General features: G+C 45.0%; 1 protein-coding gene across 1 annotated transcript in view; it reads left to right on the top strand.

The window, feature by feature from the left end:
- Window positions 1-883: 883 nt before the first annotated feature.
- Window positions 884-11826, top strand: part of MAPK8IP3 (mitogen-activated protein kinase 8 interacting protein 3) — a 68381-nt gene continuing 57438 nt past the window's right edge. The window contains exons 1-3 of the mRNA XM_081965961.1: window positions 884-1341; window positions 10483-10603; window positions 11724-11794. Coding sequence (XP_081822087.1) covers window positions 1024-1341; window positions 10483-10603; window positions 11724-11794 — 510 coding nt within the window. The 5' untranslated portion in view covers window positions 884-1023. The remainder of the gene's footprint in view (window positions 1342-10482; window positions 10604-11723; window positions 11795-11826) is intronic.

Here is an 11826-nt window from a genome sequence, read left to right as displayed (position 1 = left end):
AATTTTACAGGGACTGGCTTGGATTTCTTAATGGCCCATTGTCAAAGTGGGTGGGGGCAGGAAGCTGCAGGGAGCTATTCTGTCTTTATAAAATGTTTCTCCCTTTTCACATCCAGAGAAATATTCTGCCTTTTCAATATTTCCTAGGATATTTCATTTTTCTGGGAGAGGGATGGGTTTTAACTTCCTACAGCCTCTTCCCTTTCCCCCCAAAACACTTTCTCTGTTTTGAACAGATAAGGTGTGCGATAAAGTGTGCTCTCTAGAAGGCCAGATCTGTAGGCTTTCCTGCCTGAGCAAGAGGTTGGACTAGAAGGCCTCCAAGGTCCTTCCAACTCTTTCATTCTATTCTATTCTACCTCGCAGGGATATTGGAAGAATAACAGCGAAGGGAGATTCTAGGGAAGCTCCCTTTACCTGGAGAACCGGCAGTTTCCTCCTCCTCCTCTTATTCTCTCTATGATCCCGCGTATCCATCCCATCAAGCCCAAAGAAAATCAGGAATGGACCGGGTTGGACTAGAAGACCTCCAAGGTCCCTTCCAACCCTATTACTCTACGTTCTTGAAGCTCAGGAGACCTCTCCTTCTTCTTGTTATTGTTTATATGCCCCCGCCCAGAGATTTCATGAATGAAAGCCCCCTCCCTCCCTGCGCGTGGAAGGAGGGGGGCTCTCCAGAGACCCCCTTCTCAGCCTCCCCTCCGGGAGGAGCCGGCGCCTGCCCGTCCGCCCGCCGCCTCTGCCTCTCTGCTGCGCCTGTGCGCGCAAGGCAGGAGCGCCAGGGAGAGGCGGGCGACGGGAGTGGCCAGTTGGCGCAGGGCAGGGGCGAGCGGGGGTGGGCAGAACCGAGCGAGCGAGCGCTGGAGAAGCGGCGGCGGGGGTCGGGGGAGACCGAAGCCGAGGCCGGGGGAAGCATCATCTCCGCCGCCGCTGCTGCTGCCTCCGTCCATCTTCTGCAAGGCGCCCGGCCGGAGCAGGTGCGGCGGAGCGGCTGGGAAGCGCATCGGCGGCGCCTCCGCCAAGATGTTGGAGATCCAGCTGGACGATGGCGGCGTCGGCGGCTACCCGGGGGACGACTACTGCTCGGGCTCGGTGATGTCGGAGCGCGTCTCGGGCCTGGCCGACAGCATCTACCGCGAGTTCGAGCGCCTGATCCGCTGCTACGACGAGGAGGTGGTGAAGGAGCTGATGCCGCTGGTGGTGACGGTGCTGGAGAACCTCGACTCGGTGCTGACCGACAACCAGGAGCACGAGGTGGAGCTGGAGCTGCTGCGGGAAGACAACGAGCAGCTGCTCACCCAGTACGAGCGGGAGAAGGCGCTGCGCAAGCAGGCCGAGGAGGTGAGCCAGGCGGGCAGTCTCCTCCCCACCCGCCGCCGCTCCCACGGAGGGCGAGCCGGAGGCCCGGGGCTCGGGGGAGTGGGAAGGCGACGAGGCCTCTCCGGCCCTCTGACTCGCGAGTAGAGCCCCGGCTTTTCCTCCGCTGCCGCTGAACATGCCTCCCTCCCTCCCCGTCCCCATCCTTATCACCAGAGCCATCGGAAGACTAACAGCTTCTTCTGTGGCAGGAACAACATTGCCGCTGATTTGTTATGCTGGGAGCTTTGGACCCATTCCTTGTGGGGTGAGGGGTAGAAGCTCCCTGCCAGGGGCTCAGCTATTCAGGCTGGGCTGTGTCTGAAAGAAGGCTCTGACTGCTTTTCTCTTAGGGTGGATTGAATTTGTTTTTAAATGAAAGCCGGTGTAGAAAAGGATTGGAAGAGATGGCCTAAACCCAGAGCTTGAATTGGTTGCGAATTGGCTCTCTTGAAGGGCAAAGAGGAGAAGGGTAGCTTGGAAATCTTCCTTGATTTATGGGGGAAAGAGGGGAAGGGACATGAGGTTGGATAAATGACATAGTGGGGAATAATTCGTTTTCCCCATCACTTTCCCCCCCCCCAACCCCACCAAACTGGCAGTCCTGGTTCAGCCATCCCTTTTTCCCAGCCTCCCGCGGGTCGATCACCTATCAGAAGTTTTTGCTTCTCATTCTCATCATCCACCTTGATGAGCTGTTCTGCTCAAGATGATAGGAACTGTCATCTCAACAATCTGAGAGATTGTTTTGGTCTAGTAATTAAGGCACGGTTTAGAAACCAGGTGAGTTCTCTCAGGCATGAAAATTGACTGGGTGACTTTGGGCCAATCACCAGGAGACCATGCGTTCTAGTCCCGCCTTATGCTTGAAAGCCAGTTGGGTGACTTTGGGCCAATCACCAGGAGCTGGTGAATTCTAGTCCTGCCTTAAGTATGAAAGCCGGCTGAGTGACTTTGGACCAATCACCAGGAGATCATGAGTTCTAGTCCCACTTTAGGCATGAAGTTGGGCTGAGTGACCTTGGGCTGGCAGGTCTCTCTCAGCCCAACCCACCTCACAGAGTTGTTGTGGGAAAAATAGGAGGAGGAAGAAGAAGTATTATGCATATTCACTGCCTTGAGTTAGTTATAAAAAACAATAATAACGGTCGGATTAAAAAAAATCCCTTAAAAAACTCCCAAAATTAGAGGTTGCTAGATGTGGGAACTGCTGGTATATTATGGAGGCATTGATCCATAATGGAATGCCTTTTCCATTCCCCTTGGCAGTCAACCAAATAGATTGGCTTGTCCCTGTATTAATTCCTGTCTCAAAACTTGATAATTTATCTTCGGAGGACGTCAGAAAGTCACCCAGCTAGTCTCTTGAAAAATAAGTTTTTTCTGTCCCGATTTTTGAAAATATGCTCTTTCCTCCCCTCTTTTCCAGCTTTTCACTTTCAGAAGATTAGCTTCCTTCCTAGCGATTGTACCTTTCTTCCATGTAGCTTTTGGGTGTATCATCCATGCTTTTCTCAGCCTAGTGAGAAGGAATGTTTGGCGCCGATAAAAATGCCAGCAAAAAATATAGTCTCTATCATTGCATGGAATAAAAAAGATACGAAGAACCAAACACAAAAAGAGCTTTTGTTTGGTGGGGGCAGGTAGCCAGAAAGTCCATCTGAATAACTTAGTAGATGCATTTGATCTGCAAGGATTTCTTCAAATTAAATCTGAACGGCTGTGTGAATCCAGCTGTTCCAGCAACTTGGATCTATCTGCTTGTTAAGAAAAAAAAGCCAAAATAGAGCTACAAACTAAAATCATTTCACCCAGTGACCTGATTCATTTAACGTGCTCTGCGTAATATGTTAACTGTTAGTTGCCAGCAATGGTTTCAATCTTCATGGGTCATGTAATCTTCATCAGATTTTTTTTTTACAAACCAAACCATGGTTAGGCAATAAACATGCCTGGCTATGGTGGTGTTGTGGTCTACTGGCGGCCTGTGGCGTTGGCAGCAAAGTCAGACTATGAGGAGGTTGGGGAGGAACATGCGCCAGTCCTGAAGTCTGGTGAAGGCTCGGACGAGGCCTCTGCGTTGAAGGCAGAGAGGGGGCCAGGGCCATCTGGGAGTTATGTACTGCCTTCAAAGTTGGACATCAGCGAGGAAGAGGAACGGGGGGAGCCTGTTCCCAGTGCACGCATGCGCAGAGCTGCCAGAAGGCAAGAACAGTTAAAACAAAAGGGGCGACTTGGGAGTAAGGCTTGGAGATGATTGGCCCCTCCCATAAGACATAAAGGAGGAGCAAAAGCACATGAGCTTTTGCAGGTTGGTTTACAGTCTGAAGCTCCGTTTTGACTCTGTGTTCGTGTAGCCTTGCCAAACTAATTGCCAATCAGATCTTTGGCAGCGTTTCAAGGGAGATAAAGGTGGGTGCTTATCAGCCTTATCCCGAAGGACTTTGGAAGACTTCTGTCGGACTCTTTACAAACTATTAGTGACTCATTACAGGCAGTGAATGAACATAATTCACAGCCATTGAAATAAAAAGAGGGTTTTGGGGATTAAATGTGTGCTTTTTACTATCTCGGGAAGCCTAGGTCAGAACAGGTGGGCGATGGGCTTCCGAGAATTGCTTTTCTACAACCACGGTTACCTTCTAATCTCTTCCAATTTTATCCCGCAGTTTTGTAGATTGGCAATGTTGTTTCGATTTCATTCTTTTTAAAATGTTGCTTTATTGGTGATATCTTGCTGAGATGGGAGATTAGGAGTTTCAACATTGAAGGTGGTGCTGTCAGGATGAATCTTCTTTATTTTTCCAGATTCATCTTTCTTGGATGTGTCTTTCTATTAAGTCAGCAAGAAAGCCTGGACTCCCATTGTGTTTCTACCAATGGTGTGGCTAGGACCGAGGTGGGCAGCTGTCCATTGGAACAGAAATGAGAGCTCCCGCATAATTACACCCCCCCCCCCCATTTCTGTAAAAGCACTTTGTGGCTAACACACTCTGACAACCATCACAAGTGCATTAATACAGTTCCTTTAATCTTGCCTAAATTAGAAACAAATCCAATTTCTCCTTCTCGACAACTTTCAGTACATTTTTTTAATTATTATGACTGTGATCTTGCTTTATGTAGGGTGGCTCACAAAATATTATAATCACGATCCAGGCAAAGTCAAAACCAAGGGGATTTATCTTCTGTATGGGCAGGTGTGTAGACTTATGCTATTGAAGTTGTGCTGATTTCCAATAACGGTATTAAGTTAGCCGCCTGCTTCTCTGCAGAGAAATTTGCTGCATTTTGACTGGACCGGGTCTCTAAATCCTAAGATTAGGGAAGAAATGGTTGGTTGTTAGAACATTATGAGTACTATAGATGTACTGAAAGAGAATATGCTGCACTATGTTTATATGTTAGCTGTAGCTGGGTACACATGTTAGGCTCAGTACATATAATCTGAATATTCTGGTTTGGATTTAGCATATGCTTTTTTATAGAATAGAATAGAATTCTTAATTGGCCAAGTGTGATTGGATTCACAAGGAATTTTTCTTTGGTGCACATACTCTCGGTGTACATAAAAGAAAAGGTACAACACTTAATGATAGTCATAGGGTACAAATAAGCAATCAAATCATACTAGGAAACAATTGATATAAATCATAAGAATACAAGCAGCAAAGTTACAGTCCTACAGTCATAAGTGGGAGGAGGTAGGTGATAGGAACAATGAGAAGATTAATAGTAATAGTAATGCAACTTAGTAAATAGTTTGACAGTGTTGAGGGAATTATTTGTTTAGCAGAGTGATGACATTCGGGAAACCTGTCCTTGTGTTTAGTTGTTCTGTTATGCAGTACCCTATAGCGTGGTTTTGAGGGTAGGAGTTGAAACAATTTAGTCCAGGATACGAGGGATCTGTAGATATTTTCCCAGCCTCTTTTTGACTCGTGCAGTGTCCAGGTCCTCCATGGAAGGCAGGTTGGTAGCCATTGTTCTTTCTGAAGTTCTGATTGTCCTCTGAAGTCCTTGTCCGTCTTGTTGGGTTGCAGAACCAAACCAGACAGTTATGGAGGTGCAGATGACGGACTCAATAATTCCTCTGTAGAACGGAATCAGCAGCTCCTTGGGTAGTTTGAGCTTCAGAAAGAACATTCTTTGTCATGCTTTTTTGATGACTTGTGAATCAAAAGTATGTAAGCCTATCCGTTATGGCTTAATGTTTTGTTCCTGTGCAATCATTATGACTCACGGTTAACATGAACTATGGCATAGTGGGAAATATAAATGTGTGGTTTGCCAAACAGTTTTGCTAGTTTTTGCAGTTTTCTGATAGACGGTTGTGAGAATAGTAGAAGGAATATGTGCAAATGTGATAGAAATGTGAAGGTGGCTAAAATCCCTAGAAAAACACATTAAATTGTCCTGAATGGTTCTGAATTTTTGTTGCTTTCTTAATTGAGTTTTTCATTACCCTTCCCCCCAAATTACATGTCTGTATTTAGGTAGACCAGAAAAGAAGCCAACATGATATGTTTTCGCCCTCCTTTTTTCTTTTGTGTGAACTAGGAAGGAGTTTCTCTGAGATGTTTTCTCAAATTACTTTCTTGGCCCAAGGTCAGGAAATTTTGCTCTGGCTTGGTTGTCCTCTTATCCTTCAAATCCATTTCCTTTGCCTTCTACACAAACATGGGCATACCTTTCACAAACATTAAATTCCTGAAATCATTGGGAGGGAAAGAGAATCTGTTAATCTGTGCATAAATATATACATATCCTTATTTACCTCAATGGCTGTATACCAGAGTCTTCCAAGATAAGCAAGTTCCAGATATGCGTCTTGGGGAATTCTGGGAGTTGAAATCCATACACAGGGGAAACCCTGTTGCATGTATGACCTCTTATCAACAGTGAGCTTGAGTATCTAAATAAAAGTCCAGGATCATTTATGAAAGCCTTACTGGCTTATTGAATATATAACATGGTATTGTTGAGGTAAAAGTATCGTATTTTTTGAAATATAAGATGCACTAGACTAGAGTATAAGACGCATCAAGGTTTTGAAGAGGCAAATTTAAAAAAAAAGTTTTTGCACTCTGTAGACCTCCCCAAAACAGCCTGTTTTTCGCGAAAATGGGCCCTTTTGTCAAAAAAAAAGGGCATGAATAGCCTTTAGGAGACTTGTAGAGTGCTCCTAGGGGATGGGGGAGGGCAAAAAATGAACAAAAAGCGGTCTGTTTTTTGTGAAAATGGGTCCGTTTTTTGTCAAAAGAAAAGGGCATGCATAGCCTTCAGGAGGCTTATAGAGTGCCAGGAGCACTCTGCAAGGCTCCTAAAGGCTATGCACAGCAATTTTGGTGAAGGGAGCCGGGTTTCAGGAGGCAAAAAATGCTGTATTCAGTGTATAAGACGCACCCAGATTTTCAGCCTCTTTTTTGGGGGGGAAAAGGTGCAGCTTATACTCTGAAAAATACAGTAGCTCTGAAATTCTCTAGCACCAGTTCACGGTATTAGATAATGAATTTCCCAGCCCAACCCCCAGGATCCCACATAAACCAGTTATCTTGTTATGCGAACCATCTGCCTTCCTCTTCACACCTGTTAATATGTCCTTGAAAAGTTTCCAGACTTTCACAAGCTTCCATGGGACTGTAGAAGTTTTGGTTCTACAACTAACCCATTTGTAATCAACACCTCTGCCCCCCCCACTTTCCGCAATGGCAAGGTGAAATGAATCTGGCGTGTACTATAGCTGCCAGAGTTTCACTCTTGACACCGTTACAGTCAGAATAGAGATTTTAAGCCTTGATATGATTTGTTTGATTTTGGCTTGGCTTTAATGAGCACATTCCAGTAAACTATGATTAGACAAACCAGAACATTTGGGAACCCTGTCTTAGTATTCCATACAATCAACTTCCTGACAGTTAGAACAATTAATTAGTAGAACAATTTGCCTCCAGAGTTGTATATGCCCCAAAATTGGACGTTTTAAAGAAGAGATCAGATAACCATTTGTCTGAAATGGTATAGGTTCTCCTGCCTAAGCAGGGGGTTGGACTAGAAGACCTCCAAGGTCCCTTCCAACTATTCTACTCTACTCTGTTGTGTCTGCTTAAAATAACATTAATTATTAGGCTGAGTAGCAGCATCTCTCTGAGATGGCCAATGCAAAAAAAGGTCTTGGTTCCTCTAGCTAGAGATGCCAGATATCCCACTTAGAAATTACATCCTGATAGAAAAAGGGGGAATAAAGCTTATTGATACTTGTTAATCTGTGAAACCGATTGCCACCGATAGTTGTTTTAAGAGAGATCAAATTGACATGCGTCTAGGCCTTTTGCCTATTTAGCAGCATATTGTTTAAACAGGAATATGGTTCTCTGGCACCCAGCCACAGGCTTTTCACATCATCTGCTACTAGAATCTTTTTTTAAATCAAATACGTATTGGAGCATTCTGTCTTCAAAGTGTATACACTGAGCTGTCGTCCTTCCCCAGTTGGGCATTTGAAGCTTATGACTTAAATTGGCAGAAGAGGAATAAAAACTCCAGGGTGCTGAGTTTCTGTAATAAAAGATCTTAGCATAGTTTGGCTTTGAATGATAATCACATTCATAGACATTGGTTCATTTCCACTTCTTTGCTAGCATAAAATTAGAATTATTCAGGTAGTCAAGACTTCTGGGTTGGTCTGTTTTTATTAAGGATACGGTAGCATCACAAGACTCTTTATGAATATAGTTTTTACTGTGCTAGTAATTATTTTGAAAACTAGCTTCTCTCTAAGTTTCTAGTTCAACAGAATAGAATTCGGTATTTTATGGACAAAGAAGAGAAGTATGCAATAGACTCGATTCCTTATCGTCTCCTTGCTTCATTGGAGTTTTCTGAAAACCAGTGATGGATATTAAACAGAGTTTTTTGTTGATTATTTGTCAGCTTCCTAAAATGTATCAGTTTTGATCGCTTTGTCTTGTGAAAACAATGAAGAAAAAGAGTGGCACTCTGCCAGATCACAGAACAGTGTCGTGATGGGTAAATATTTTCCCACTAGGTAGAATCATGCTAAGAAGGTTGACAGTTCAAGGTGCTGGTTATTTTCACCTTTAAAGCCCTACAAGACTTGAGGCCCGGCTGTTTGTAGGACTTGTTGTTAGTTGCGAAGTTGTGTCCGACTCATTGCACCTCCTTCTCTGTCGTCCCCTTCTTCTTTTGTCCTCCATCCTTCCCAGCATGAGGCTCTTCTCCAGTGAGTCCTTCCTTCTCATCAGGTGGCCAAAGTCTTTGAGTTTCTTCTTCAGGATCTGGCCTTCTAAAGAGCAGTCAGCGTTGATCGCCTCTAGGACTGACCGATTGGATGGCCTTGCCATCCAAGGGACTCGCAGGAGTCTTCTCCAGCACCAGAGTTCAAAGGCCTCCGTTCTTTGGCGCTCAGCCTTCCTTATGGTCAGCGATACATTGCAACTGGGAAAACCATAGCTGTGACTATACGTCCTTTTGCTGGCAGGGTGATGTTTCTGCTATTTGATATGCTGTCTAGATTTGCCATAGCTTTACTCCCCAGGAGCAAACGTCTTTGTAGGACTGCTTCTCCTCTAATACATCTACATCTGTTGGGACCACAAAAAAGGACCTTTTCAGTAGCGGCCCCTTTATTCCCCCAAGGGTACAGATGGCTCCCACCCTATTGCTTTTTCAAAGGGTCATAAAAACCTGGTTTTGTAAGAAAGCCTGGGGACCATGAATAGAGATTGGAGCCAATGAAGTGGCTGATTTGATTATGTTTGTTGCTGTAATGGAAACTGGTTTTTTTAATGGGTTTTTTTATTTGATGGATTTAAAAAAAAAAGAAATTGTAGATGTTGTTGGGTGGATATGTACATTAGTTTAATAAATAGAGGGGGGAAATTAGAGCCCGAGAGGAAGCAGTCAGTGGCATCGTTTACCAACAAAGGAAACTAAAGTGGATTGGGAATTGGTGATGCAGACCATTGGTTACCAACTGGAGATTCGCGAGAAAATTTTGGAGGTCCGCAGAAAAATTATTTGCATTTTTTATATTGCACTAAATCCTCAAACAACGGTCCCTGGGATGGATACGTGCAATGAACACTTGTGTTGCTGCAGAGTGTATCCCCCTTCAGGGTCTTTTTGTGTGGGTGGGAGGGGGGCAGAAATTCCAACTTGGGGTCTACTTCGGTCTCCTAATGCAGGGCTTTGGGCAAAAGCTGGAGGGGGGAAGGACCTTGTTCCAGTGGGACTGCATCATGGCCTGGAACTGGCTGACCATCTCAGCCCGCTGAGCCTCCAGGTGCCAGTACCTGGCCTTGCACTTCCGCAGGTCTTCCCTCTGCTTGGAAAGCCTATGCTCGTAGTCCTCAGTGAGGTGCTTCTGCTGAGCCTCCTTCTCGGCCAGATCCAATTTGAACTGAGCTGTTTTGCCAACTCTTTTTCCTGGTGGCTGCTTAACTCCAACAACTGATTCCTGTTGGGGCCCTAAGGAGCCAGGGTGGGCAGGTGAGGAGTGGCTGGGAGGAGAAGGGCGAGTAGCCCCTCAATGTTAGTGACTGGGTGGACCATGCCCACCCAGTCACATGACCACCTAGTCACACCCACCCAGCCGGTCATTAGGCAGATCATATTAGTGGTCCGCGGGATTTAAAATTATGAATTGAGTGGTCCCTGAGGTCCGAAAGGTTGGGGACCCCTGATGTAGACAGCCGGTTTGATCATGGAGACTTTTGTATGAACACAAGGAGTGGTGGATAGTGCTTCAGATCAATAATGGGGAATTGGCCAAAGTGCATGGTGTAAAGATTGTAGTTATTTGTTACAATTTTTGTGTTTGCCTTCGGATCTGAATCCAGGACTGCAGACAAAGGAAGAAACGTTACAGTGCAGATTAAAAAAAATTGTGCAAAGCCAAAACAATTTTTAAAAAATAAAAAACAAGACTTCAAAATGCTAATTTATCCAGGTGACAGTTGTTATATATGCTTAAAAGTGTTCGTTTTCATAGGAAAATTGCACTATTTGTCAGAAGAAACAGCTTTTGATTGATTAGAGCTTGCAGTAAAAAGCCACGATTTCTCTGCTCAAATCACCCATTTCTATTATTTATGTTTTTAATAGAAATTTATTGAATTTGAAGATGCCCTGGAACAGGAAAAGAAAGAGTTGCAGGTTCAGGTGGAACATCTGGAATTTCAAACACGGCAGCTGGAGCTGAAGGCCAAGAACTATGCAGACCAGAGTGAGTATAGTCATTAACAGAATTTGGCCAATATTCTACTGCATGCCATACCACATTTTATTGCATTTGTTTCCATTACCCTGAATGTATCATGACCTGCCAAATAGACAAAGCACTGGTTGGCTTCAGAGGTAAAGCATTTACTGGAATGTAAAAAGTTCCTGCTTAAATTCCTGGCCCTCCAAATAAGCTTGCATAGGGAACCAGATCCAAATTTTTATAAAGACGCCATTGCATTAGATAGACCTGAATGCTCTGACCCAGGCTTCCCGAGAGCATGGAGCAAACTCCTTGTCCTGACAAAAAAACCTGTTATTAATTTACTGTGAATTCTGCTCTTTCACACCCAGCAGTCTTTCAAGGGAGGATTTACGGTCACAGACCTTATCTGGCTTGGAGAGCTGCCAGGCCGATATCTGCAAAACTTGGCAAGGAGTCTCGGAGAGTCGCGAACCAATTAAGCGAACTAATTGTCTCCTGCAAACTCCACTCCCCTGTTGCTCCTCTTTTACTTCCTCTGGGAGGGGCCATTCATCGTCCACCTGTGGCCTTACTCCCAAGTCGACCCCTGTTCTTTAGTCCTTCACCTGGCAAGTCTGCGCATTCGCACACTGGGAACAGGCTCCAGCTGTTTGTCTGCCTCACTGATGTCTGACTCCGAAGGCAGCTGATAACTGTCAGACGGCTCTGCCTCCCTCTCTGCCTCCGACTCAGAGCCCTCATCAGAACCTTCCCCAGACTCCAGGACTGGCCCATGTTCCGCCCCAACCTCCTCACTGTCCGAGCTCTGCTACCAGCTCTTCTGGCCACTTATGGACCACAACATTGAAGTCTGGCTAGGATCAAGGTGTGGCTATTTCTAGCTTGGTTTAAAAGTTCAGAGACTGAATCTTAAGATCTCTACCTGAAAAGTATGTGCCGTATCAATTAAGCCACCAGGAAATTGAGGCACAACCTACTCTTTTGTTGATGTGTAACGTTATAGCAAAGGCACTGGGAGTAAAGTAGAGCAAGCTTGAAGAAGTGTCCTCATTCCATTTACAACTTGTTAATATCCTCTTTCTGAGAGTGATCCATTTCTCCTCAACCTACTTTCTTTTCTTTTTAAAATAACGGACAGTTTCCCGGTTGGAGGAGCGTGAATCTGAAATGAAGAAAGAATACAATGCTCTACACCAGCGGCATACAGAGGTATCTCCCCCTTTACTAGGATGGATGAAAGC

Source organism: Natrix helvetica, assembly GCF_964273705.1.
Source record: "Natrix helvetica genome assembly, chromosome: 13".
Taxonomy (NCBI): Eukaryota; Metazoa; Chordata; class Lepidosauria; order Squamata; family Natricidae; genus Natrix; species Natrix helvetica.
The sequence above is the reverse complement of the archived record's forward strand: the minus strand, read 5'-3'. Positions and strand labels throughout refer to the sequence as shown.